Below are 27,314 nucleotides of genomic sequence, written 5' to 3'. Positions count from 1 at the left end.
AATGTAAAAAAAGAAACAAAAAGTTATAAGTATTGATTGTTTATTATTTTTTGTAGTTTATCCACCGGGAGGGATGTTGGAGATGAGTAATGGATATCCACCGTCAGCATCTCCATTGGGCGGATCTCCAAGTCCTGGACCTTCACCTGCTCTTGGAGTTGGTGGCGGTAGCGGAAATAAACCTGGTAATCCTCCTAGACATTCACCACAACCACCGCCGCCACCTCATCCTCACAGAGCCAATTTACGAGTAGTTATACCCACGCCTCTTACACAATCTCTTTCAGAAGACACAAATTATGATGTGAGTAATAAAATTGATTTTTATTTCATACATTTTTATATTTACTCAATTTACCAAATGCTACAAACATAAATATCTTTTTTTTTTACTTTTTTTTTATATATAATTTCTTTTTTCGTGATTTCACTTTATTATCAAATGTATTATTTATCAGAAAAATTGTAATAAAAACGGTTCATTTAATAATAATTTAATAATAGTTAATAGAAATATATATTTATAGAATTTAATTGTTCACTGATTATTAATTAATTTCTGAATTACAGAGCGGACACACGCAATCCTCGTTAAACACGCCGGTAGTAGCATTACAAACACCATCAGTTCCTGCTGGTTATTCTAGTTTTGGACCAACAGATTATTCCACGGATCTTGGCAATTTAACGTGGTCTCATCAGAGGTACGTTGATGACTTATCAATGTATTCAGCAGTCGCCATGTCCAACATCAGGTAATTCTCATTTCATAATTATTGTGTTATATGAAAAAAAAACTAATTGTATGTCCAGCTAATTCTTTTTATAATAGCATTTTTTTTCTCTTTAAATTCTTTGATGAATGCTTTCTTTTATTTTTGCACTTTTTTCTTTTTTTGCGTGATTATTTTTAATCTATTTTTCTATTTGCATTGCTTAACAAGATTTTTTTATTTTTATAAAATATAAAACTGATTGTATATTATAATACATAATTTTTCCGTTATTGTATTTACTTTTTTTATTATATAATTGTATAGAATTATAAAACCAGAATTTTGTACCATTCATTTCAAATTTAAGATAGTATAATTTTTTTTAAGGGTAGTTTAGATTTTGCATAACTTTTAGTATTCGAGCAGAGGAAATATGTCTCTTTGTCATGTTTATGGAATGAAATATTTATATAATGAAACGTATCTAAATTCTACGTCGCATTTTGTAGAAGATATTTCGTTACAGATGTATTGAAACTTATGAATGGTAAATTTACGTCATGTTAGAATAATTTTGTCTGTTCTGTATTTAATTTTTTTTTTTGGAAAGTAAGAGAAATTTCTGTTTTTTTAAATATTGAAAATATTTATGCATTTCTATAGGATTTGTTTTCTTTCTCTAGATTATTTAACGTTAATATAATTATTAAAAGAAGTTAAAAAATTATCGATAATTTTGTTTTTGATATTGAAAATATTACAATGTTCAGTGGACTTACATAGTTTATTTTTCTATAACACGTTTTAACCCATCATCGAGTCATGTGCTTTTTAATTTACTAACTCTATATTTTTTACTGCTCACCTTGTTTAGTGAATTTTTTTTTATTAGGTGTAAATTGAAAATTGCTTTATTTTCTAAAGATTACTTGAATTCAATTATTTGGAATTTTAGTTATATTTAATTATTTTGCATGAAGTACCACGATATTTATATAATCATTGTTACATAACACTTGTATCGATTTTAATTAAAATGCAGAGATTTTATATTATAAATATTTACATTTCAATTATAGAATTTTTTTTTTTGATAATAATTTTAATAAAAGATTAGTAAATTATTCATATTTTTCTTTAAATTTGGAAAAAAAAATTCTTTATATCGGGAAAATGATTTATTAGAATATTGAAAATTCAAAGAATCTCGAAGAAATTCGAAATTAGAAAAAAAAACTTAATTATTTAATTGCATTATATTTTCAAGTCTTTTTGAAAATGTGTCATTCTTATCGGATTAAATTTATATATTTTCAATTGCAAATAAGAATAGCAAAAAAAAAAAATTGATTGAAAATTGGCTTTTTAAGAATTAAACTTATCTCTCGATTTTTTGCAACATTAAATGAGACTTTTGACAATTTTCTTTTTTTAAAACTTCGCTTCTTTCTCGTTAAACTTTTAGATTTTGACCTTTTAAATAAAGTGAATTTTTCATTCAATCACTTTGAAAATAATGACTTCTTGTTATTTAATGATTTCTTCAGAATTTTGTAAATTCTTTTTCTATTTGCTTTTGAATTATTTTCTTGCTTAATAAAATGTGTTTTTGTGTCAAATTGATGATTTTGTGATTAATTTTTGTTTTTTTTTATTACAGCGGTCTTCCTCATTTAGCAGTGTCGAGCAGTACACCGCCGCCGCCCTCTTCGCCTTTAACAGTAAAAATTAAAAGCGAACCAATAAGTCCACCAAGAGATCCACACGGGTCAAGCGGTGGACCAAGCAATCCTAGTAATCTTCATCATACGAATTTGAGTATTGGTCCATCATCAAGTGGTCCACCGCCACATCATCTTTCACATACAGGTCCACAAACATTGAATTTAGTATCGAGTAGACCAAGCAGCAATCCACCGTCTCATTCGGGCAGTATAACGCCGACAAATTTACCATCGCCTGGTGGTGGTAATGTTGTTGGCGATCTCAGAAGTCACACGGGTGGCGGTGGTAATGGAGGAAATAGTTCAGACTATGAAAATGGACCACTTATGAAACGTTCAAGAATCACCGAGGGATGGGCGACTTAATATCGATTTAAGTATCGCAATCAATTCATCCCTTCGCACAATGGCGCATAGTGCTTGTGAGTTAAAGTTTTTTTTTCTATACTAAAAAAAAAAAGAAAGAAAAAAAATGAAAAGCAACAAAACATATATAAACTACAGACAAAAAAAGAACTCTTTTTGTCATTGTTGAAAATCTTGATTTTAAATCAGGAACTGAACTGTTTTAATGAAAGACGGCTTCAAAAATCTCAGAAACCGCTTTCTAGCCAACAGTGCGCAAAATCTGTTTATATTTTCAAACTAACACAGAATACATTTATTTGAAAAATAAAATGCGGTGCCATAATGTTGAAACTTTATATATATATATATATAAATATTATATATATATATTCGATTGATATATATATTTTCATGTATATAATAAGAGGTGTTGTTTGTATATATGTCTTGAATTGAGAAAGATTTAAACGAAGTGTTTACGCTTCACAGTGAATGACTTATGAAAAAAAAAAAAAAAGAAAAGGTATCGGCACAAAGTGTGTGAGAAATATTAGGACCACCATCGCAATTGTTGTTAAATGTGGTATAGTAGTCTTCAAAAAAAAAAAAGCAGCATGATCCGTTAATTTTAAATTAACCCTCTTCGTTGGACAGCAATCGAGTTTCAAATGTCTTCGCACCAATACTTTCGCACCGATTAATTATTAAACTTATTGAGATAAACAGAGAGACATTGTAGAAAATGAATTTCACTGAATCGATGATTTTAGAATTCCCCTTCGCGCACAATCGTATACTATATATATATGGTAGAGATTAAATTTTTTCCAACGCACGCAGGGAGTTTACCTTAACGGTTCAATGTCTGCTGGCACATGAAAAGTCGGCTGCTGTACTCAAAAATAAAAAAAATAAAATAAAATATTCACGATATTCTATATATGGAGAACAAGATTCGAAATTAATATATTGTGGAGTAACGTTAGATAGTTAGATAGAAACATTATTCTATAATCTTTATAAGATGGAAAACCGTTCACAAAAAAAAAAAACACTGGCGCATATTATCTATATTATAAAATCTATATTATCGTATATAAACATTTTCCACGAGTATTTTGCACATTTGATATTTAAAAAAAAAAAAAAAATACAATGTACGAAGAGACAATTTGCAATCCTTTTCGAAGCCTAAAAAAAACGAGGGCTCGTCTCACAAGTATGTGTCGCGATTCGAGAAAACTTTCCATACCGATTGATCGTCATTTGGATTTAAAAAAAAATATAAAGTTCGTACAAAAACAAAAGTACACCGAAAAGCGACATTCCTTTTTGACAAAGTCGTTTTTCAAATTTAAAAAAAAGCAAATTTCTAAACTCGAATAGCGACGTAACTTTTTTTAAGCATTCTTTCACTTTTTTGGAATGATATAAAGTTGTTTAGCGTCGTTGACGAGAAGAGACGTCTTTTTCTAAATGTTGATTGAATCGAAAGTATCGACCACGAGTACAAATTTTCTTTTCGAGCCTTTCACTGTATGCCTTACCTTGTTGTTGTCTGTAGACATATTCTCGTGAGAATTGCTCTCGTGCGTTTCAAAGATCGACGAGCGAATGTAATTTTAATTGTATTTTAAATGGAGTACACAGGTATTTAAATAAATAGTGCCTGGCACCATTCGTGGCCCTCCTATTATCGTAAATATCGTATATATAAATATATATATATATATGTATAAGAAGATTATATAAGCAAATCTTCAATTTTTTCTTTATGAAAAAAAGCATTATTATTGAAAAAAAAAAATGAATAATAAGAGAAAAAAAATATTTGAAAAAAAAAATTGTGAATCGCGGGACACACGAATAGTCGATATTTAATCTCCAATTTTTAAGATGATCACAAAGTGCAATCTCTTAGCCAACACAATTTTTTAATGAAAAAAAAGAAAAAAAAACAAGAAAGAAATATAAAGAAATTGTTATTTTTCATAAATGAAAATATGATGTTTAAATGTATCGAAAGGAAAGATATATATATGCCTCCTCTCTAATCGTGTAAATTTTACAATATCGCAAAGATACCAAATTTATTTTATTCGAAATCCTAGATTAAGGTCAAACACATACACACACACACAAACATTGTTTCATATTGTCATTGTAAAAAAAATCATTCGAAAAACTTCCATTTTTAGAAATTATTTTTTTATTAAAATTTAAAAAATTCTGTTTTTAAAAAAAGGGAATGTTTTTTAAAAAGAAATTTGTTTTTATAAAAAAGAATATTAATATCAAATGTACTGTATCTGTGTGTTTAAATATGTTGCAAAAAATTCTATTGAATATTATTTTTCAACATTTTTAAAAAATTTTATTATTTTTATTTTACAATATTTTTTGTACTAAATTTTTAAACGTCTTTTATGCTATTTTTCTAATGTTTGTTTTAAAACTCTTGAATTTATGAAAATTTAAAATACAGAAGTGTTAATATTTTTAAAATATCTCAAGATGTTTTTAAAAAAATTATTTTAGAATTGACTCTTATAAAGTTTTATTAAAAATAAACTTTAAAAGATTGTTTGCAAAAATCTGTTACAAAATTTTGAGAATTTAATAGAGAATTTTCACGTTTGAATTTATTTATTTTTTTTTTTTTTTGAAACTATTTCTTTTTAAATGTTTATTTCATGTGTAAATATAAATATAATTGAGTTAATATATAGATTTATGATTATTATCTAATAATAGTGGAGATGAGAATTTTTAAATAATTTTTAACTTTGTTAATTTATAAAAAAAAATTTAAATAATTCTAATTATTAAATTTATATTATTATAAATTTATATAACTGTTATTTGATAAAAGAGATGACGAAATGAAATTTACCAAATAATGTGAAAATATTTCTAGAAATGGAAATTTTCAAAAAGGAAGTTTTTCGAGTGTTTGTGAACAAATTTTTTTTTTATAAAAGTGATTGTGTATTTTTTATTTTTGTCATATGGCAAAGCGAGAAAGAAGCTACATAGGACAATCTATTGTGTCAGGAAAGTCGCACTTCTCACGAAAAATGATCGTCATTCGAATTTGTTCTGTGATTGAGTACTATACAAATTTTTAAAACTGTTGTCTCAAAGTACGATATTTTATTCGCAGTTTCACTTTCTCTCTCTCTCTCTTTCTATATCTCTCTTATAACTATGAATCAGGGTCACAATGTCCTCCGATATTATAATTGCGACGCGTGTACGTACTAGTGATATAAAGAAAATTGATAATTTCCTCAAGAGTAAGAAACTTTTTAAAAAGGAAATTCATTTCTCTGATATACCAGTGACTATATTAAAGCACATAACTTTTTAAAATATTATTCAATTCTATGATTTAAAAAAAAAAAAAATGTTTTGTTAAGCACCGACTCAGGAATGAAAGTCACTCTCTTCAGTGCAGATTGATTGCGAGATTTATATTACTATCCGACTTTACCACAAAATACAGTATATATATATGACGTACTAGCTAAATTTAGAATATCGCTTAATTTGTTAACTGTACGTGTCGCACATGCGTACATTGTAATGTATATTTTTAATATCGAGTATGTCTATAAGTGATACTTTGGTCAAGTTAAAGAAAAAATGATGTAACGAAGATTTTATATTTGTTCGACACAGCTGATGACCAAGGAACCAATTTTTCTTATATATAGAGAAATTAAATTTTTTTCTTTCCTTGAAATTTGTGAAACTGCCACAAAGAGAGTTTTTAGACAAAAATGTGAGAAGGTAGACTCACTGCAATCATGAAAATATCTATAATTGGCGTTGTTAAATTAGTTTTTAAAAAACAGCTTTTTTTTAGATATTAAATTTTAAAAAAACAGCTGAATTCAATTTTTTCTGATGAAAACTTAGTATGTACTGTTTTTTTAAGAAAAAAAAAGAAACCCAAAATAGCGGATTTTAAAATTACAAAAAAAAGAATTCGAGCTTTTGAAAAGAATGGTTCAATTTTCTTTTTTTTTAATGACTTGGTACTAAGTTTTTGTTCAGATAAATAAAAAGCAATTCGAATGCAATATTAAACTAAATCTTCCTCTACTAGATCTCGAATCAATTTGTTGTCTGTGAATCTTCATAAAGTGCAATTTTTTTTTTCTTGTTTATCCTGATGTTGGTCATACAGCTGATCTTGACGAATTTAAATTGCGCTTGCTTCTCAAAAAAAAAAAAGTGAGAAAAAAAGAAATAATTTCCTGTTAAAAGTGAGAAAATATCTCGTTTTTAATTTGCTCCCTCAAAAATTGTACAAATGAGAAAAGAAAATAGAAGAAAAATCCTCAAAATCAATATTACAAAAAAATATTTTCCATAAGTCAAATTACATAAAATCTCTAAATTTAAAAGAAAATTTGATTATCTCTTAAGATTTTTCATTCAGTAATTTTTTATTTGATCAAAGAAATTTCTTTTAATTTTATTTAATATCAATTAATAATTTTGAGGGTGCAAATTCGAAAATTTGAGATGTTTGTGAAAAAACAGGTGAAGCCATAATAACTGTAAGCGAATGGTCAGTTGTACTATTGTTTCGGGTAGCGAAACTAAAAAAAAAAATCATAGGGTATATTATAAAATACGGAAATAAGTTAGCTCTTAGCGAGCTAAAACGCGCAATGATTGTTGATAAGTGAATTGCAATGCACGGCACAAGTACAGACCATGTAGCGATGTAAAATGTATGTACTAGCCACAACTGTTGTCACCACAAAAAAAAAATAAATAAATAAATAAGCGATTATTAAGTTATGCAGGTTTAAGTACCGAACATATCTGTAAAGCCAGGTAGCATCACGTTTCAGAAAAAATATAAATTAAGAATATCGCCATTTTTAGCGTTACTGTTATAACACAACTGTGCATTTTAAAACTAAAAAAAAAGAAAAAAAATAATGGGACGCTTCGTCAATAATTTCAAAATCATTTTCACGTAACGTCCAAACGTCAAATAATATAATAAGTGGGCTGATGAAAATAAATTAGTTTTGAAATGCACCTTTGAAGAACGAAGAGTTTATTAACCGAGAGAATTTTTAGCGTGTTACGAAAATATTTGACCTTTTTTTTTCTTTGTACGATAAAGTTTATTAGAAGGTTGTTTAAACATGTTTTTTGCGCGAAATTGTGTATTTTAGTGTTAAGATGGATTTTTAATTACTATTATATTGCAAAGTGTATAAATTTTTAATAGAATTATGTATGTGTACGTATATATATACACACACATTAAACAAGAATATATAACACATAATGACCACTGAAAAAAAGATACATGTGAAAAAAAATTATATTTGAAAAAAAATTACAGAAATAGAGAACAAATTTTGACATGCTTGTGTAAATACACGTATAGTATTCGGCATGTTTAAAAAAAAAAAATGTGAGTATGTATATATAACAAGTAATACATAATGTTGTAGGAGTAACATGTTAAAGAGTAGTCGTGCGTTAAATTAGATCTTAAATCCAAGAAAAAAAAAAGAAAGTAATACTTATAGTGCCATTGTAACTGACTAATGATTAAAAAAAAAAATACCAGTTTATGTTTTAAGTAGTACCTTAGAATGTTATTTGAGGAAAATAGTTGCGGTGTTGAAGACAAAGACTCGGTTTATGTTATTTTTTTTTCATGTTTACCAATCACAAGAACAGTCATTTCATATTATATATGATAAAAAAAAATTAGGTGCAATTGATGAAAAAAAAAAAAAAAATTATGATAAAGAAAAGTGTAAATTGGCAAATATATTATAATTGTGTATAATTGTAATGAACATCCTAAGAAAAAATCGCAACTCTTTATTTAAATACGTATCTCATTTTTGGTGCTCGATATACCCAGTTATTGTTATATTATTACTGATCTACATGACTATATTATCATATTGCCTATTATCGGTCAGTAAAATAATTTTTCGGAGTTAGTGATTATAAAGACGATGGTTATTTGATATCGCTATATATGTAAATCACTCAGATATACATATATGACCTTGTAAAACACATACACATTGTGGTTATATTTCAGTGTATCAGCATAATGATATAATTATTATGATGTTGCCCATAGAATACATTTTACTTGGTTTTTATATTCTGATTTATTTATTTAATTACCTTTTACCACATTTTAATTAGAGATCATCGACAAAAAAATTACACATAGATGGTTAAAAAATTAACAAGACAGTAAAAAATTGTGAAAAATGAAAATATAAAAAATTACCTACATAGAAATCTACCTTACCGACTGCTGGTAAAACAGTTTTTTTTTGAAAAATGAAAATATAAAAAATTACCTACATAGAAATCTACCTTACCGACTGATGGTAAAACAGTTTTTTGAAAAATGAAAATATAAAAATTACTTACATAGGAATCTACCTTACCGACTGATGGTAAAACAGTTTTTTGAAAAATGAAAATATAAAAAATTATCGACATAGAAATCTACTTAACCGACTGATGGTAAAACAGTTTTGAAAATTGATAAAAATCCGGAAAATGTTCTTTACCATCAGTCGGTAAGGTAGATTCCTATGTAGGTAATTTTTTATATTTTCATTTTTCAAAAAAACTGTTTTACCATCAGTCGGTAAGGTAGATTTCTATGTAGGTAATTTTTTTATTTTCATTTTTCAAAAAAAACTGTTTTACCAGCAGTCGGTAAGGTTTAACGCTTAATTCAATACAGTGAAACACACGTATATATAGGACTCTCATAATTCGGATTCCCGCTTACATCAGAATTTTTTCCAGTCCCTTGAAATCCGATATACCTGTGTTTCACTGTATCTTATACTGCCGCCCCAACAAGAATAACCGTATCTGCATTTAGGATGAGTCACCTACTTGCCACTGCCACTGCCACCAATAAGTGACTTAACCAAAATGTAGTTACTGCTACTCTTGTTGGGACGGCAGTATATCCTTGGGTATTTTTGTATTAATAATATAAAGACACTATTTTTTGTGTTGTGACATTTACTTTTTTTATTACACACAATTTATTGTATACAAAAATTTTTGCATCACACTTTTATATTTTCGTCAAAAAATATGAAGCATTAAAATATATAATATATAGATTTAAAATATTGACGATGACCACACTCGCAACGAAAGGGAAAAAAATAAAAAAAAGCATACGAGATTTTTGTTAGTGTTGCCCAAATGAACTTTATATTATTATTATTATCATAATTATTATAATTGATTAAAGTATCGAAAATAATTATGTCCAAGCTGCTCTATAATTGAAAATACCTTAAAAAAGATACAATTGTTATACTATAAATTTTTTTTCTTTTTTTTTTTATATTATTGGAACCACTTTAAAGCAGTGCTAGAATAAAAAATATTTTTTTCTTTATCGCAACACGCCAGAGATTGGATAAATGCATTTATATTTTCTAAATCCCCAATTTAGTTTCTTTTTCTTTCAAATATATATATCAATAGCATTAATTATTCCTTTTCATAATTCGAGGAGTAATTTATAATATAATAGTCGTTTAAGTTGAAAATAAGTAAACAAAATTCTAACAGGAACAATGATAATCATTTTGTTTTTTAACTTAATAATACGAGTCTTGAATCCTGTTTAATGTTCGGTGTAACTGATAAACACTTATTTTATCGCAATGAGTCAATATAAACCAAGGCAGAAAAATGATAAAATTAAGAAAAAAAAAAATTTGCGTTGTAAAATAATTTTGCAACTCAAAATCTAAGTACTTCGGAATAAAATCCGAAAATTGTATCTTTAAAAAAAAACCTCTTATCAAATCTCTTCTTATTTCTCACATTTTTTTTTTTGTACACTTCAAGTATTCTCTTGTTATTTGCACTCCAGGAATTACAGTCTGTATTATTTTACACACAATTCAAAACTCTTTTTTTCAAAGGATAACTTCAAAAGATAAATTTGTTTTCAAACCTTGGTGATTCTTAAACTCGTACAGCGTAAAATATTGTTACAAGCTTAGAAACTTTTTTTTGTTTTTCTTTAAAAATAATATTAAATTTTTGATATATCTCTTAAATTTCTATATAAAGATTATGCTCACATTAAAGAACAACGATCATCACCTTGTGGATCGCCCTGAAACAAAAACAAAATCATTTTCATTTTATTGTATTTGTGAATTTCTTCTCATTTTTTACGTACCCATCTCCATTATTTCCAGTTCAGAATAAGATTGTCAATAATTGAATTTTTTTCTTAAATTTAATTTTAAATTAATTAATTTCATTTTTAATTATATAGAAAAAGGATTTTTAAATTTTCAACCTTTTTCTGTTTGGAAAAACAATTTTTTGTTTGTTTTTTTGATTAGTTACAATAATAGTGAAAATTTCTAAAAATTCTAAAATTATTAAATTCGAATAATAATTTTTGCCGACTAAATGATATTCGTGTCACTTTATGACCTGCAGGCAGGCGAAAAGCTTATATAGATGTAAATGCAAAAATATTCGAATGTGTAACAAAATTCACAATGTCAATCAATTAAAATACAAAACAATCAATATTTTTCCATTAAAATATTGAAAATTCTAATAAATTTTTCATTAAATCAAATTCAATATAAAATTTAAAAAAATGATATGACAATAAATATTATAAATAATATATAATTCAATATGTGATATACTTAATTATCAGTTTGAAAATAATTGGTCAAATATAAACAATCTTCAAAAATTCTTACCAAAAATGATAAATTATTCATTTAACAAATGTTAATAGCGTGGTAATAAATTTCTATTTTTTTTAGTGTTTGCCAACCTGCATAATATTTAAAAAGACAAGCACGCCAAAAAGACAACACATAAGTAATTATTATTTTCAGAAGATATTTTCTTTTATTGTTCGAAAGACAATGTGGTTAAGTGGAGAAATTCCCGATTTCAATGTAAGTATTCAACAACCTCGATAAACACACATTTTTTTTCATTTTAGTAAAGCGAAAGCGGAAAAATGTGCAATGTGAATTTGAGAAGGATTCTGCTGTACTAAAGAAGAATTTACATCAACAACAATAAAAACATTGCTATTTATGAAAGTTCTTCTTTAATATGACAAAATTATACAACATAAAAAAGCAAAATAAAATTTTGAAAACAGCACTTTTTTTTTAAAAAAAAGGCAATAATTCTAGTATGATATGCAAAATGATTGGAATGTACATCTGATAGATTTAGGTACAACTTACATAGGCTGACCATTTGAGCCGTGTGCCTTCTCACTTATTATGGGTAGAGATAAGATGTTCTCTATAGAACAAGAAGTGGACATTGGTTTACAGAAAAAAAAATCTACATGTATTTATTTTAATATTAACTTTTTAATTAATAATTTTTAAATAAGAAAAATTTTTAAAAACATTACTTTTGATAATTTTACATTTTTGGCAACTTTTAAAACATTAAACATTTTAAAAATTCAGGTGTTTAATATCACACAATAATCGAAAAAAATTAAATATTCTACAAAGTTAGATATCAATATATTTTTAAAAATCTTTTTCCGATCAAGAAAAATCAATTTCTCCTTGATTGTGCAACAGTTAAATGTGAAAAAATGCGAGATGAATACGATAAAAAAATAAATATTTTTAGTTTATTGAAAAAGAAAAATAAATTAAGTGAAATTAAAACAAAAACTTGCAATCAAGCCGACAAATTGGACTCTTCTGTGTCAAAAATATCCACATTGTCTTCTAAAAATAACATTTTCCAATGTTCTTTTTTTTTAAATTTTCAATCAAGTCATTACTTGCTTTTTAAGCTTTTCTACTTTTCAACGAATAAAATTGCCATTGAATTTTTTTTTAATTTTTAAAATAAACATATTTTCTTACCTGCTGATGATGAAAATCCTCAGATCCTCTGAAACCAAGACTCTCCCTATGTCGAGACAAAGTGGTGGACAAGTGTTGCCTTTTACGTTCAGACGTTGCCATTTCCTGCAAAATAAAAAGAATTATAAATAAAAAGAAAGCTAGAAATATTTTTTATATTTTTGTATCATATTTTTTTTTTTTTTTGTTAATTGAAATAATAAATATAAAAATTTGTTTTAATCAAAACATACTTCTCCTTCGTTGTTTAAGAGAACAGTTGTCATATTATCTGCGGTGAACCATTTTTGACTTTTCATAACAATATTGGATGGAGGTTCATGAGTGGCACCAACATCTGACGACCAGACCATTACATTTGCACCACTATCGACTTTTGCAGTCCTGTGGAATTTGAAAATTGTTTCCAAATTTCCAGCTTTACGAATGATTTGCCATCCACTCAAAACTAATTCCTGCAATAGAAACAAATTAATTTATTGTAATAAATATAAAAATAATATGTCACATGTCCTTTTACTTTCTCTAAACATAGTATATTTTTCAATATTTATATAGAAAAGAAAAATCAAAAAAAGTAATGATTATCAAATTTCTTTCAAATTTTTCTAAAAATTGTATATATTTTTGATTTTCTCTGAAGAAGAAAATTACCTTGGCTCCTTTGTTCGTTAATTTGACATAACGACCCTGTGGATCGGCTTCTGTGATTTCCATGTCTCCTCTCGCTGTTCCTGAAACACTGTAATCACTGCTGCTACGTTCTTCACTTTCTTCCAAAAGTGTACGCTTTCGTTTTCCACCTCGAATTGGAGTATGACGCGATGGAGTTGTTCTGCCACCGGTTAATGTTGAACTAGGAGTTGGCATCGGTGTAATGTTTAATCTGTGAAATATTAACAATTTTTTAAAAAAAATTTTTGAATTAATCATATTGTTTATTATAATATTATTATCATCATTATTTCCTTATATTTACCTTGCCTCTTCAGACTCAAGAAGCTTTCTGTATGCTGCAATTTCCAAATCAAGTGCAATCTTAATATCCATAAGATCTTGATATTCTTGCAAATGTGTGGCCATTTCATCACGCATTCGAGACAAATCTCCCTCGAGATTAGCCAAATCTTCGGCGTGACGAGCTCTCTCATTCTCGCGCAGAGTTTCTGACTCTCTGTGAAAATAAATATTGTATTATTTTTATATAATTACTTTATTTTTACTTTTAATAATTTTTTGAATTTTTCGATTTTAAATTATGAAAATTGTCTTACCTGATTTTTGCATTAAGAGCATTATTAAGAGTTTCTAGTTCACTAATTTTTTGATTCAATCCATCAATTCGAGTACGAGTTTGACGAAGTTCCTCAACTGCAAGTGTAGCTGCACCGCTGTTTCTTTGTGCATGAGATGTCAAATTTTTAATCTTACTCTCGTACAACAACTCAATTTCTTCGCGATTAGTACGCATTTGAGCTTCATATTGATCACGCAATTCTTGTAGAGATTGTTGCATTTTTGCTTCATATTGCTCAGCAAGACGTCCATCAATTTCTGATATTTCAACCTAAAAGAAATTAAAATTCTTTAATTTTAGATTTCATTTATTTTGTTGCATAAATTTTAGTTATTTTATTTTTGTATGAAAAAAAAACTTACCTGGCGACGTGTACGTGTCTCTGTTAATTCTTGTTGGAAAACTTGATCCTTAAAACTATTTTCCTCCTTAAGACTTTGAATATGATTTTCTAGATCAATTCGCTGTAAAGTTTCTTCCTCAAGACTTTTTCGACAATCATCTAATAATGTTTGTAGTCTCTCATTTTCCTTTTCCAATTCTCTTACCCTTTCGGTAAGTTTCTTACGATCAGCTTGCGATTGATTGAATTGTGCTTGTAAATCACCACAACGGGATTCATAAATTGTAGCATTTCTTTCAGCAATTTGTAAATCTTTTGTCTTCTTATCTAATCTACAAAGAAAAAATAATTTATTAATTATTAATTAATAATTATGATTATGATTTGAAAGTTTCAATTACAGTCATTTTTGCTATAAATAACATTAATTAAAAAATTCAAAATAAACCATTAATTTTTGTATATTACTTTCAAAAATCATCATTATTAAGATCTCTTAAAATTTTTAACTTAAAAATAAATTATATATTTTTAGGTGAATTTTCAACTTGGGTCTAGGTCTAAGTTTTAATAAGTTTTAAAGAGTTTTTCAAGCGAAGCAGGAAGGCGTGGCACGCATCACCCTATACTCAAAATGTGATCACTGAACTCAAACCTTCCCTTTACTGTATATTATAAGTCGCCTTTAGTTTCACTAGTCCAACAGTTTATGTTACTTTTTTTTAATGGAACACATGTTTCAAAAATAAACATCCATTTTAAAATTCTCCATGTTATTAAAAAGAATTTACAATAATAAAAAAATATTATTATAATTTACCTACACCTATATCTTTCTAAAATTCCTGATTACCAAGATTCCGGAATTTAATCTTAATCGATAACGATATATACAGTTAAGTGACGTTTTTAGAATGTAAAAAAATACTCTAAATGCCGTTATATACATCAAAATGGGAAAATGAATAAAAAATATTTTTTTTTTGTTTATTAATCAAATTTAAATTTCTGTTTTAAATCATAAAAAAGATTTGAATTTAAAAAAACGGCTGTTTTCAAAGTTTTAGAAAAAGAAAAAACTTTACTGCAATAAGGAAATTAAATCTAGAAATGCAAGGATATAAAATAAAGCAGGTAAACGCAGATTTTTTTCTCAAATTGTTTATCAAGGAGAAAAAAAGTGACATCATAGTAGTTGATAATATAAATTTTTGCTGATTCTGTCTCGTTATCCTTGGCCTACTGTCTTTTACTCCAAGCATCAGATATTCCTAATTCATAGTCTTGATTTATTTATTTTTCTCTTATTTAGAAGAAGAATAGTATTGACAATTCGTTAAATTTTCAGAGAAGGAAATCGTAAATAGAAAAAAGAATCTTTTATGTAATAAATTCAGGTATAGAAAAGCACGCAACTTTCTCAATCTTTTTGAATGAAGATGACCTTTTATTCAATTTTTCATGGGATACAGCCAACTATTGGTCCTACACTAATCTTATGTATTTCTTGTTCCTATTTTCAGCTGCTCGACGACCCACATTCACAATTTTTTAATTCTCGCGTGAATCTCAAAGAAGCATTTCATCTTTCTGTTTCTTTATATCATTGTTGTTTTTCAAAAAAAATTAATATTTTAAATGAATTTTTTTTAATAATTTTTAATTCAAAAGAAATTCAAATATTTTATATAATAAGCAGTTAATTCTATCGATTTGCGAATCTAAATGTTATACGGGGTTTTAATCATTTCGCTTTGCGGCAATTGAAACAGGAAAAGATATAGAAAGAAAGGAGAGAATGTAGGCGAGTTATCTCAGTAGGGGAGTTTATTGGCCAACGGACATTTTGCACAATTATAGTACCAACATATGTGTTGATCTAACGTGCAATGTCAAGAGCATGATAGTGATACTTTAATAATTACATTTTTTCAATTTTAAGATATGAATTTCAAAAATTTTCATTCACTTTTAATTGGGACAAAATTAAAGAAATTCTTCTTAATTGTGTAATTTACAAAATCTCGGAAAAGAATTAATTACAAGTCTAATTAAACTAATTATAAAACTAAGAATTTGTTTTCGATAAAAAAATGTATTATGAAAATATGAGGAAAGACGTGTTCAATAAAAATTTCAGTTCTATAAATTAAAAACTACAAAGTCCATCTAATATATAACTTCGACCTTCGTTGAAATTTGATTTTTTTTCTCCATTTTAGCTAAACAAGTTTATTGACCTTTGATTAACATTGAAGAAACCAATTAAATCCCACGAATGACATATAAATTACAACAAATTATAAACGAAATACTATTTTTATTACTATAAAAATTTCGTTTATTTAGCAAGCATATTTTTTTTTTAGAAAAAAATTATAAACTACGAAACATATGATTGACCTTTAAAAAAATGTCATTGAAAATTTTCGGCTATTCGTTCCTAATTATAAAGAGGGGAAACTTCCCTCGCATTCCAGAATTTACGATTGAGTAATCATTCCCTATATTCAGATATGATTACACCTCTCATGTCTCATGTAAAGACATACAAGATGCTTGGTAAATATTTGCATGGAGGATACAAATTCATAATCTTGCGTTACCACTATCTCACGACTATAATTTTACAAAAAAAACACTTGACCATTAAACTTTGAATAATACAAAATAATTATTTAAAAATTAAAAAGTATAAATAATCGAAAAAAAAATTTATCTATTATTTTCCATGAAATTTAAATTTACTGCTACAAAAGTGAATCATTTCTTAATTTAAAATATAAAGCCGTGAGTAAAATTAAAAAATTATTATTTCTCACGAATTTTAAATTATCGGCAAATATATATATTTGCACGTGTGAGGAGTAATTGCAATTTCGATGCATGCCGGTGAAATTCTCAAGTTTATTTCTTGTGAATTAAAAATTGAGTCAATGTTTTTAAGTCAGGTGATGTTTTAAGGGGCTGACATCATCGTAAGTCGTGACGCAATCGTAGTAACGTCATGTCTGATTTGGACACACAACCAAAGCAGACCGACCGGCTTTTTTTTTTTTTTAATGCCGGACATTGATTGCTCGATGTTTAACGCTAAGTCGTTAATTTTCTATATTGATTTTAATCACTTCCAAAATTAACTCTCGCACTATAGTTACGTCATTATAACTATTTTCTTTTTTTTGAAAATATGCTTAGAATCATAACAAAAATTCAGATAAGATAAATGAATCAATGTCAATATTAAGATTTTCAAGTAAACAGTATTTCGATAACTGAATGAAAAATAAATAATTCACATATTAGGGGGGGGAATGATCATCAATCATTTTGAAGTAGGTGTGCATGACACCTTCAAATTTCTCGCGTAAACTTTCTCCTTTGTTCCTGTCTTCCTACGCAAGGTGCAATGAATATTGGCGATATTTTATATGATCAATTTAAAATTAGTAAAAAAATAAATTATTTTGAAAACAATTATTCAAAAAATTTTTAGTGATGAAATAAATTAAATATGGGTAGTTTTTTTTTTGTCTATTAGGACATGAGAAACTATTGATCCAACTGGAATTAATTTTGTATTGCTAATCCTTCAACTAGGACTCTACCTGTTCACTTGACCTACTTGAATTTCTATTTAATTTTCAGTTGCACAAAGGACATAAAACTAAATACCAAAAGATAAAAGTGAATGCCGGTTATGACTGCAATATTTATTTCATTGTCAGCAACATACCTGTTTCAAATATACATATACGAAACAAACTGTTTTTATTGGTCTGACTAAAGGTGGATAATAAGGATAATGAGTTTCGATTCCTAAGAAGCTAAAAAGGTAAATGATATACAGAATTTTGAAGAAAATGAAATGTGTTAGAAATCTCACTGGAAAACTTTATCTATTCTATACATACTTTTCATATTTACTATTTTTCATAATTGTAATTTCGAGACTTTGAGCGTATATAAAAATTAATTAATTTGAAAAAATTACTATTTGATAGTTTAAATTTTATAAATGATCAATTAGGAAAAAAAAATTGATAAAAACAAGCAGAATTGAAAATCAATGTTTGAAAAAAAAAATATACACGAGGCAATTCTTTTTTTTGTTTACAAACATGTGAAAAAATTCGACCTTGTCTCTTTAATACACTGAAATTAGTAAATGAAAAATATGAATTTTTTTTTTTGAAGTCATTTCTTTTTATAAGAGAAAAAGAAATTCGTTTGATGAATCACTTTCGTAATATCAACTAAATATAGAATTTATGACGATGCTACTATGTTTAAAATGAAAAAGCAACTTCATCAAATTCACAATTTTAAATTAAACATTCGTGTTTTGTTATGTTCAAAATATAAATTAATTTCGAGAAAAATAAAAATACAAAGAAACACAATTATTAATCAATTTAGTAGTTATTTTTCTAAATAAATATATATGTAATTTAAGGGGAAGGAAAAACTTACTTAGCCTTGAGATCCTCATTATCATCCCAAAGACGTTTGGTGTCAATTTCAAGTTTTGCTCTTTCTCTAGCAGTGTCGTCTAATAATTTTCTAGCATCTGATAATTCATGCTCGTACATAGATTTAATATTAGAGACTTCCCGCGTGACAGTTTCCTGTGATGTTTGAACTTCTCTTGTGAGCCGGGAATTTTCAGTCTCAAGATGACGAACTTTATCAATGTAACAGGCAAGACGATCATTGAGATTTTGTAAATCATGTTTCTCTTGAAGTCTTGAATAACGTGTTGGACTTAATGGACTTCCAGGACGTCGTGTACCAATTGGCGTCGATGTACTTGGCATGGGCGTTTGCTGAGAGGTAGCGCTCGAGGAAGTCACCGATGTTTTCTTACTTGCTTTAGTTGACATTTTTTTTTTCTTTTATTGACTAGTACTTACTAGTTTTACAATCACTATTTTAAAAGTTCGTTTCAAATTGATATTCAATCACCTTTTCAACATGAGACGATCATTCACACTTAGTCACTGCGTCAAACTTTTTTTTTGTTTCGAGTTAGAACGCGCACGGGAACTGTCTTGTGTTTTATAAATCTCTTTCTCGACCAAGAGACGAGTAACGGAAAAAGAAATGACGCCGGACGCCGGCTTCCTTTTTAGCACTGTTGCCAACGTTTGAAATTTTTTCTGGTTAATTCATCATGTCCCTAGATCACATTTTCTTCTTGGCAAAATCAAAGGCACTTTTATAAAATTTAGCAAAAGTTGAATTAATTACGAAGAATGAGTGCAATTTAAAGAAATTTCTTGTAGGTGAAAAATTTGTTTTTTTTGGTGATAAGAAGGTTATTTCTAGGAAATTTCAAACTAGCCATCTTTGTTCTAGATTTAGCGGGAAATTTAAACTAAACTTTTATCTAATGTTGGTAAAGACATTTATATTTAAAGAGAAACATTAATTTTTCCCTGTTAACCATGAATGATTAACTAATTGATTTGCTGTAAATCTTTTTTGTGGATCTACCTTCAATAAACCTTTTATTACCTCCTTACCTAAAAAAAATTAAAATATTTATCCAAAATTCAGATTTTATAAAAAATTCTTAAAATAATTATAATTAAAAATGATACTTACATTTATCAGAAACATGACTGATAATATCTTCATTATATTTACTTTTTCCTGATTTTATATTAAGTGCAGAATTTGTAGCAGCTGAATAAGGAAAAGCTTCCTTGACAGTTAATAAATAATACAAAATACATCCAATACTCCAAATATCACAGCTTTCGTTATATTTTTCCAATGCAACAATTTCCGGTGCAGCGTAAGGAAGTGAGAAGAATTTATATTTCATTGGTTGACATTCATTTTTATTAACTGATAGACCAAAATCTATTATTTTAATTAGTGCATCATCATTTATGGAATGTGAAAAAATTAAATTCTCAGGTTTAATATCACGATGTACAATATCTTTAGAATGTAAATATTGTACAGCTGAACTCAATTGTTTAATTATTTTCTTCGATTGTTCCTCATTAAATGGTTTATTTTCTAATACATCAAATAAATCACCACCTGTTAATAATTCCATTACTAAATATTTACTATCATCACAGTCTATAAAGGCACCTATAAATTCAACAATATTTAGATGACCCTGGGCTTTTTTTAAAAAATATATCTCTTCTGGATCGTAATTATCTTCGTTGATTATTTTCACAGCATATTCTTTACGTGTTTTTTTGTCAAGACATTTTCGACAGGTGGAAAAATTTCCTGTTTTCATGACAAATTTTTCCTTTGGTACTAATTCGTAAAATTCTAAAAAATCTTCTGTTATTTCAATATTTTTTATACTTTTATCACACATTGTCACAGCCATAAAATATTTAATCTGAAAAAAAGACGTAATTTACAAACAAATCAAACATTATACAAATTTTGTTTATAAAATAGTCAACCTAACCTATATAATAATACTCACAAAAATTAGTATTGCTTTAAAATATTGTAACAAATTCACAAAATATAATGGTAAAATTTAACTTCAATTACTGTTTACTACAGAATATTGAATAATAATGAGAAAAAGTATAGAAATATCCTAAAATCGATATTAGTCATACTTTCAAGGTTAAAAGATATTGTATATACATTAACTCAAATTAGAAGAGAAATATCTAAATGAAATCATTGCATCGATATTTGATTTCTTTTTTTATAATAATTTTACATTATACAGTTTAATATATGAATTTTATTATATTTAATTTGTGAATATTATTACTTTAAATATAAAAGGGTTAATGATTTTTCATGCAATTATTTGTGTTGGCAATTATGATATCAGTGACGCCAATCTTGCACATGCTATTGGAAAGATTTTCTATTGGTTGAATTAAGCGTGCTTCTTTAAAATTTCCCGTATTGATTGGAGCATTTTAAAAAAAACGCGCTAATATTGACCAATGAGACAACTTTCAAAGTAAGATTATGCGCAGTTTATTAAACTCTCTCTTTCTCAAGTTGGCATCACTGTTGGAATTAAAGTTTACACAAAAAATGGCGAATGACAGAAGTGAGGTTATGTTTAATTAAAAACGCTACAGAATCATTCTAATTATTGACAAAAAAGTATTTTTTCACAGTAAAAGTGTTATAAAAGTAATAAGAAAAATTGGTAAGTATATTTCTTATGCTTCGCGCAGAAAAAAGTAATATATTTCACATTAATTTTTGTGTATAAAATTTCAGAGTATTACTCACAAAAATGTCAGATTTAATTGTTTACACAATTATATATTTGAGAATTGTGACTGTATAATTGTTAGTTTACTCTGAAATACTTTCAAAATAATTGTGTATTTATAATTTTTTTTTAAATTAAAAATGTTATAACGATATATATATTATATTGTTACTCAACAATTAGTTTTTTTTATAATAAATAAAGATATCACATATCTATTAGTCAACTACTTTTATAACTAATTTAGGAGTATATTATGTAATTTTTCAATAGCGAAACAAATTTAATTGAATATTGTTAAACTTTCAGAATATCATTGTCATTAGTTCTACAAAATCAAGAAAAAATGGCTCTTCGAACTTATGGTGATAAGCCTATAAGCTTTCAAGTCGAGGAAAATGGAGAATATTATTGCATTGGTTCCGAAGTGGGAAATTATTTACGACTATTTCGAGGGTCATTATATAAACGCTATCCTGGCATGTTTAGAAGATCAATTACAAATGATGAACGAAAAAAATTAGTAGAACTTGGTTTAAGTCAACATGTTCTTGCGTCTAGTGTTTCTCTTTTGAGAGCAAGCGAAGTTGAGGATATAATTGAGGGAAATGATGAAAAATATAAAGCCGTTTCTGTTCATTCATCAGAACCGCCTGCACCGCGAGAAGGAAAATCTAAAAAATCAATGGCATGGGTTCCCAGTTTACCAAATAGTTCACATTTGGATGCTGTTCCACAAGCTACACCTATCAATCGCAATCGAGTGCATAATAAAAAAGTTCGCACTTTTCCGCTATGGTCAGTTTCTAAAAATTTCTTTACATAAACAATGATTTATAATTTTTTTTTATAAATAAGTTATTTAATATTCATAAAATATTTCTTACAGTTTTGATGACACAGATCCATCAGCTAATTTAGAGAACGCAGCCCAGCAGGAAATGCTTGTTCCAATTCGTTTAGATATGGAAATTGAGGGGCAAAAATTGCGCGATACTTTCACGTGGAATAAAAATGGTAAATTTCAATTTTAGAGATACAAACTCACGATTATGAAATAAGATTTCAATAACTAGTAAAAATTATTTAATTCTAATTTTTTTTTGTTAATTTAATTACAGAGAGTTTAATAACACCAGAACAATTTGCTGAGGTTTTGTGCGACGATTTGGACCTTAATCCATTGACTTTCGTTCCTGCGATCGCACAAGCGATAAGACAACAAATAGACGCCTTCCCTCAGGAGATAATATTAGAAGATCAATGCGATCAGAGAGTTATTATTAAATTAAATATTCACGTTGGAAATACATCGTTAGTCGATCAAGTTGAATGGGATATGTCAGAAAAAGAGAATAATCCGGAAAAATTTGCAATGAAACTTTGTGCTGAACTTGGACTTGGCGGAGAATTCGTTACTGCCATCGCTTACAGGTAGAAAATTAAATTTTTTTTATAATTATTGTTGAAAAATTTCTGAATTAATTTTCTTTTCGCACACACAGTGTACGAGGACAATTGTCCTGGCATCAGAGGACGTATGCATTTTCAGAAGCTCCACTACCAACGGTTGAAGTTCCTTTTAGATCACCATCAGAAGCTGATCAATGGGCTCCATTCTTGGAGACATTGACAGATGCAGAAATGGAGAAGAAAATACGAGATCAAGATCGAAATACACGGTAAATAAAATATCAAATTTCAAATATAAAATATAGAAATTTTATAAAAAAAAAAAAAATTTCTACTCCGATAAATTTTTGAAACTAATTTACTAATTTTATGAATTTTTTCTTTCAGACGAATGCGACGGTTGGCTAATACTACACCTGTATGGTAAAATGATATACATTTAAATAAATTACAATTCAATGATTAAGTTTATATAAAATTACTTCGTAATTATCTATTGATTAAAAGGAATTGTAAGTTTTTACGGTTTGTGTAAGTATCTAACAATTTTTTTTTATGTAAAGAAAGTCATTTGAAAATAAATCATCTTCAACTAACACTGCATGAAAATTTTCTATTCTTACCTATTCGAAAAATTTATATTCCTTTAAATGAAGAAAAATCCTTTTAAATCTAAGTTTTGAATTTATGACTCAATAAAAATAAAACTTTTTACGACCCTTTTAGAAGTGGAGAAACTTAATGAGATTTTCTAAACCGAATGTTTGAAATTAGAATTTTCCTGGTTTTTTATCTTTACTATTAAGATTATTTAAACGAGTGAAATTTTTTAAAAGAATGGAAATTGTTTAAAGTTCCTTTAGTATCTAATTTTGGAGATAATGCAATAGAATTAAATTAAATGTAATTACAAAAATTAAATATATATTAATAATTCGGGAGAAAAAACAAAAACACTCCGAATATTTACAATAATGAAAACAATGAAAAATATATTAAATAAAAATAACTAAAACTTAAAAAAAATGAACAAATTTTGTTGTATTAGAAAATAAAAAAAATAAATTGAAAAATATTACAAAAAAGTAAAGAAAAAAAAAAGTTACATAAAAGAAAAGTGAGTGAATATTTGTCACACACTGTAGATTTATATTGATAGGAAATGAAATTAATTTTAAACAACTTCATGTGAACTTTTTGCCAGCTTATTGTATATGAATTTCGCGTAAATTTGTGAATGGTGAATTCCTTGACCCCCGAGACCGGACAGCTTGTGAATAGTCAACAGTATTAAAGACAACTTGATAATAAAGAGGAAATTGCGGTAGGGGACATCGTTCTATTCACATGAGACAAGAACACGATTCTCAACGAGCGGCACAGTGTGCGATTCAGTTCTGTTCAGTTCTAAACGAGCGGTTTAAGGGAAAGTATCGTCGGGGAACTATTTTTTTTTTTTTTGGTAAGAAAAAATAAAAATGGATTCAATTTCACTAATACGTGAGTGTATGCTATCTAAAGGACGAGTACTTCCTGGTAATCCTTTTATTACAAGACCCTGGCTCGAGGATAAAGCATTAGCGGCAACACCCAGTGGAAACGTGGGTGTTAAAGGAATCATTGCTGGTAAATTTATTATTTTTCTTTTAAAAAGAAAACTAATTTTTAAAATTAAAATTTTCCCATGATTCAACAAAATTATAAATTAAAAAAAATGTTAAAAAAATAACCTTGACAGTGACCTCGTGCTTTTTTTAAAGGTTAGAATAAACCATGCGCATGACAGGTGTCAAAACGAAAACAAAATTTTCAATTTAAGCTCAATAACCGATTCAGTATATCAATTTTTGATAATAAAAAAAAGTATTTCATGCAATATTTATCATTTTTTTTATACTGACCTTTTTTTGATGTCGATAACACTTGACTTTTGATTAGAATTCTTGAAATTTTGAAAAATGACATAACCCCAAATTTCTTCATTTACGCCGGATTTCCGTTTTTCTGAAATAATAATTATTATTGCAAATTAGTTTTTACTGATGATATAAGTTTAAAGTCCAAGGTTGATATTTCTAACAAAATTACATATTTTAGCTTGGTAACAATCTTTGACACAATATTCAGAATGATAACAATTTTTTATACTCCGAAAAAGAATTCTGGAATTATATTAATTTTAGATTGAAATATTTTAATAATAAATAGTATAGTTAATGTTTATATAATTATTAATTAAATTAAGAAAAATATATTTGATTTAAATTTTAAATTTACAAAAAAAATTAACATTTTTTGAAAATTTTGGAGAATTTTTATCTCTATCTCGTCCGAGTTGATTTTATATTCGAGATGAAGGATTTCTCTATTATTAGACACGTTGAAGACAAGCTTCTTTATACTGGAATTTGCACATTAATTAAATCAATTTTTTAAGAACACTTTCGCCATTGACACGTTTCTGGAAAATTTGAGAAGGGACAAATTCTATTTATAAATAAAACTTGGCTAAAGATTTTCTTTTCCTGTATACGCATTCCTTTCTAAAATCGATTTCAAATAATATTTAAAATTTTCAATTTAGATTGTAAAAAATAGAAAATTCCAAACAATGGTAAATAAATTATTGTTCTTTTTAGAAAAAGAAATATGGAATTTGTTTGATTTTTAAATAATAAAAATTTTGATAAAAATTTCAGGTGGAATAACAGGTGGAATAGAAATTTGCATTACATATCCAACAGAATATGTGAAAACTCAATTACAGTTGGATGGCAAGGCGGGCGCAGGAAAAGAATATTCAGGAATATGGGATTGTGTTACAAAAACAGTGAAAAATCGAGGATTTTTTGGACTTTATCGTGGCCTATCAGTTTTACTTTATGGCTCTATTCCAAAATCAGCGGTTCGTTTTGGAGCATTTGAAAGTGTAAAACAGCAAATTGTTGATGAAAATGGACAACTCACTGCACAAAAACGACTTTTTGCTGGCCTCAGTGCAGGAATTTGCGAAGCTATTTTTGCAGTAACGCCCATGGAGACTGTTAAAGTAAAATTTATCAACGATCAAAGATCCGCGAATCCAAGATTCCGAGGATTTGTTCATGGAGTTGGCATTATTCTTCGTGAAAATGGTAAAGTTTTTTATTTCTTATATTTCAATTAATATCCTCGTCTTGAATCTAAAAATTAAAAATAATTAATTAAAATTAAATTTTTTTCAAGTGTTAAAAAATTGTAATTTATTAAATAATTAATTTTCAAATATTTTTTTAAGGTTTCAGAGGAGTGTATCAGGGTCTGGTACCCACAATGTTGAAACAAGGAAGTAATCAAGCGATTCGATTCTTCACGGTAGAAACTTTGAAGGAATGGTATAAGGGTGATGACAAGAACAAACCAGTACCAAAACTTGTTGTTGGTATTTTTGGAGCAATTGCAGGTGCTGCTTCTGTGTTTGGAAATACTCCCATTGATGTTGTAAAAACGAGAATGCAGGTAATTATTCACAAAATATTATTTTAAAAAATATTTTTGATCCACAAAATCGAAATTATTATTTTTTTTAAAAAACATTTTCATTTAAAATAAATAACTTAATTCCAGGGATTGGAAGCATCAAAATATAAAAACAGTTGGGATTGTACAGTACAAATTTGGAAGAAAGAAGGACCAATGGCCTTCTATAAAGGAACTGTTCCTAGACTCGGTCGAGTTTGTCTAGACGTTGCAATAACATTCATGATCTACGATTCGTTTATGGATCTTTTTAACAAAGTCTGGCCTTAAAAAAATGTCATGCCTTAATTTTAACTATTTGTCTAATGTTAGTAGAATTACTAACAAGAATAGAACAACTAGACAAAAGTGCAATTTTTCCCTGATATTCAGGTTCGTTAAAGAGGATAAAATACAAAAGAACTGATTATATATGAATTTGAAAAATATTTTAAAATTCGCACAAATGAAAAAAGAACAAAAAAAAACAATAAGTTATTCGAGACGTGATATTTTTGTGTTTGTATATTTTCTTTTTTTAAAATCAAGTTTTAAAACAAATTGAAGTTCCAGTTTGAAAATAAAAAATTATATTCAACGAAAAATTGTGGCATTTAGCCAGAATTTCAAGGACAAATAATGGCGTGTATATAGATATTTATATATATATTATGATCATGATACTATTGTATCGTCATCATAAAACAAAAGATAAGTAGAATTTTTTTTACGCTTAAAAAACAATATTTATCTTGTCTGTTGCGTTAGGATTAACACATATTGTTACAAGTATTTTTACATGTCTCTCTATATTA

The 27,314-nt window shown here is 27.2% G+C and overlaps 5 protein-coding genes across 13 annotated transcripts in view; 3 read left to right on the top strand and 2 right to left on the bottom strand.

The window, feature by feature from the left end:
* Positions 1 to 8,946, top strand: part of LOC127291179 (myocyte-specific enhancer factor 2) — a 53,943-nt gene extending 44,997 nt beyond the window's left edge. For 7 of the 8 annotated variants that reach the window (XM_051320117.1, XM_051320116.1, XM_051320111.1 and 4 more), the window contains 3 exons: positions 57 to 304; positions 571 to 755; positions 2,377 to 8,946. In XM_051320117.1, the coding sequence (XP_051176074.1) occupies positions 57 to 304; positions 571 to 755; positions 2,377 to 2,806 (863 nt within the window). In that variant the 3' untranslated portion in view covers positions 2,807 to 8,946. The remainder of the gene's footprint in view (positions 1 to 56; positions 305 to 570; positions 756 to 2,376) is intronic. The other variant, XM_051320119.1, reaches the window with a different exon arrangement.
* On the bottom strand, positions 6,498 to 19,446 carry LOC127291175 (lamin-C-like). 2 transcript variants are annotated; one of them, XM_051320107.1, is made up of 9 exons: positions 18,834 to 19,446; positions 14,380 to 14,692; positions 13,995 to 14,287; positions 13,700 to 13,894; positions 13,375 to 13,606; positions 12,954 to 13,175; positions 12,721 to 12,825; positions 12,073 to 12,133; positions 6,498 to 10,958 (listed from the first exon to the last, which is right to left on the bottom strand). In XM_051320107.1, the coding sequence occupies exons 1-8, from the start codon at positions 19,241 to 19,243 to the stop codon at positions 12,110 to 12,112; spliced, it is 1,794 nt and encodes a 597-aa protein (XP_051176064.1). In that variant the 5' UTR covers positions 19,244 to 19,446; the 3' UTR covers positions 6,498 to 10,958; positions 12,073 to 12,109. The 2 variants fall into 2 exon arrangements, with proteins under 2 accessions (XP_051176064.1, XP_051176063.1); XM_051320106.1 differs by lacking the exon at positions 12,073 to 12,133 and having other exon boundaries at positions 18,834 to 19,445.
* On the bottom strand, positions 19,274 to 21,148 carry LOC127291188 (ribosomal protein S6 kinase alpha-5-like). The gene is made up of 3 exons (XM_051320133.1): positions 20,824 to 21,148; positions 19,968 to 20,733; positions 19,274 to 19,885 (listed from the first exon to the last, which is right to left on the bottom strand). Exons 2-3 carry the CDS (start codon positions 20,719 to 20,721, stop codon positions 19,788 to 19,790), a joined length of 852 nt encoding a protein of 283 aa, XP_051176090.1. The 5' UTR covers positions 20,722 to 20,733; positions 20,824 to 21,148; the 3' UTR covers positions 19,274 to 19,787.
* A 205-nt stretch (positions 21,149 to 21,353) lies between these two features.
* On the top strand, positions 21,354 to 23,599 carry LOC127291182 (SWI/SNF-related matrix-associated actin-dependent regulator of chromatin subfamily B member 1). The gene is made up of 6 exons (XM_051320121.1): positions 21,354 to 21,519; positions 21,898 to 22,386; positions 22,478 to 22,605; positions 22,710 to 23,022; positions 23,094 to 23,270; positions 23,389 to 23,599. Exons 2-6 carry the CDS (start codon positions 21,935 to 21,937, stop codon positions 23,426 to 23,428), a joined length of 1,110 nt encoding a protein of 369 aa, XP_051176078.1. The 5' UTR covers positions 21,354 to 21,519; positions 21,898 to 21,934; the 3' UTR covers positions 23,429 to 23,599.
* Positions 23,600 to 24,227: 628 nt separating this feature from the next.
* On the top strand, positions 24,228 to 26,993 carry LOC127291184 (putative tricarboxylate transport protein, mitochondrial). The gene is made up of 4 exons (XM_051320124.1): positions 24,228 to 24,627; positions 25,701 to 26,135; positions 26,279 to 26,499; positions 26,608 to 26,993. The coding sequence occupies exons 1-4, from the start codon at positions 24,480 to 24,482 to the stop codon at positions 26,788 to 26,790; spliced, it is 987 nt and encodes a 328-aa protein (XP_051176081.1). The 5' UTR covers positions 24,228 to 24,479; the 3' UTR covers positions 26,791 to 26,993.
* The last annotated feature ends 321 nt before the right edge of the window (positions 26,994 to 27,314 follow it).

Source organism: Leptopilina boulardi, unplaced genomic scaffold (assembly GCF_019393585.1).
Source record: "Leptopilina boulardi isolate dan_hultmark-lab unplaced genomic scaffold, ZJU_Lbou_2.1 LbouV2_126, whole genome shotgun sequence".
NCBI lineage: Eukaryota > Metazoa > Arthropoda > Insecta > Hymenoptera > Figitidae > Leptopilina > Leptopilina boulardi.
The sequence above is the reverse complement of the archived record's forward strand: the minus strand, read 5'-3'. Positions and strand labels throughout refer to the sequence as shown.

Bases quoted from the DNA above. Each gene is read 5' to 3' on its own strand.
- LOC127291175 (XM_051320106.1), bottom strand. From the start codon at position 19,243: ATGTCAACTAAAGCAAGTAAGAAAACATCGGTGACTTCCTCGAGCGCT. The intron at 12,826-12,953 runs GTATGTTTTGAT...TTTATTTTGCAG, and splicing joins TCTTAAACAACGAAGGAGAA to GAAATGGCAACGTCTGAACG. The intron at 10,959-12,720 runs GTAAGAAAATAT...TTTTTGTTTCAG, and splicing joins AGGATTTTCATCATCAGCAG to GGCGATCCACAAGGTGATGA.
- LOC127291188 (XM_051320133.1), bottom strand. From the start codon at position 20,721: ATGGCTGTGACAATGTGTGATAAAAGTATAAAAAATATTGAAATAACA. The intron at 19,886-19,967 runs GTAAGTATCATT...AATTTTTTTTAG, and splicing joins CAGTCATGTTTCTGATAAAT to GTAAGGAGGTAATAAAAGGT.
- LOC127291182 (XM_051320121.1), top strand. From the start codon at position 21,935: ATGGCTCTTCGAACTTATGGTGATAAGCCTATAAGCTTTCAAGTCGAG. The intron at 22,387-22,477 runs GTCAGTTTCTAA...TATTTCTTACAG, and splicing joins GTTCGCACTTTTCCGCTATG to TTTTGATGACACAGATCCAT. The intron at 23,023-23,093 runs GTAGAAAATTAA...TCGCACACACAG, and splicing joins GTTACTGCCATCGCTTACAG to TGTACGAGGACAATTGTCCT.
- LOC127291184 (XM_051320124.1), top strand. From the start codon at position 24,480: ATGGATTCAATTTCACTAATACGTGAGTGTATGCTATCTAAAGGACGA. The intron at 24,628-25,700 runs GTAAATTTATTA...TAAAAATTTCAG, and splicing joins TGTTAAAGGAATCATTGCTG to GTGGAATAACAGGTGGAATA. The intron at 26,136-26,278 runs GTAAAGTTTTTT...TATTTTTTTAAG, and splicing joins CATTATTCTTCGTGAAAATG to GTTTCAGAGGAGTGTATCAG.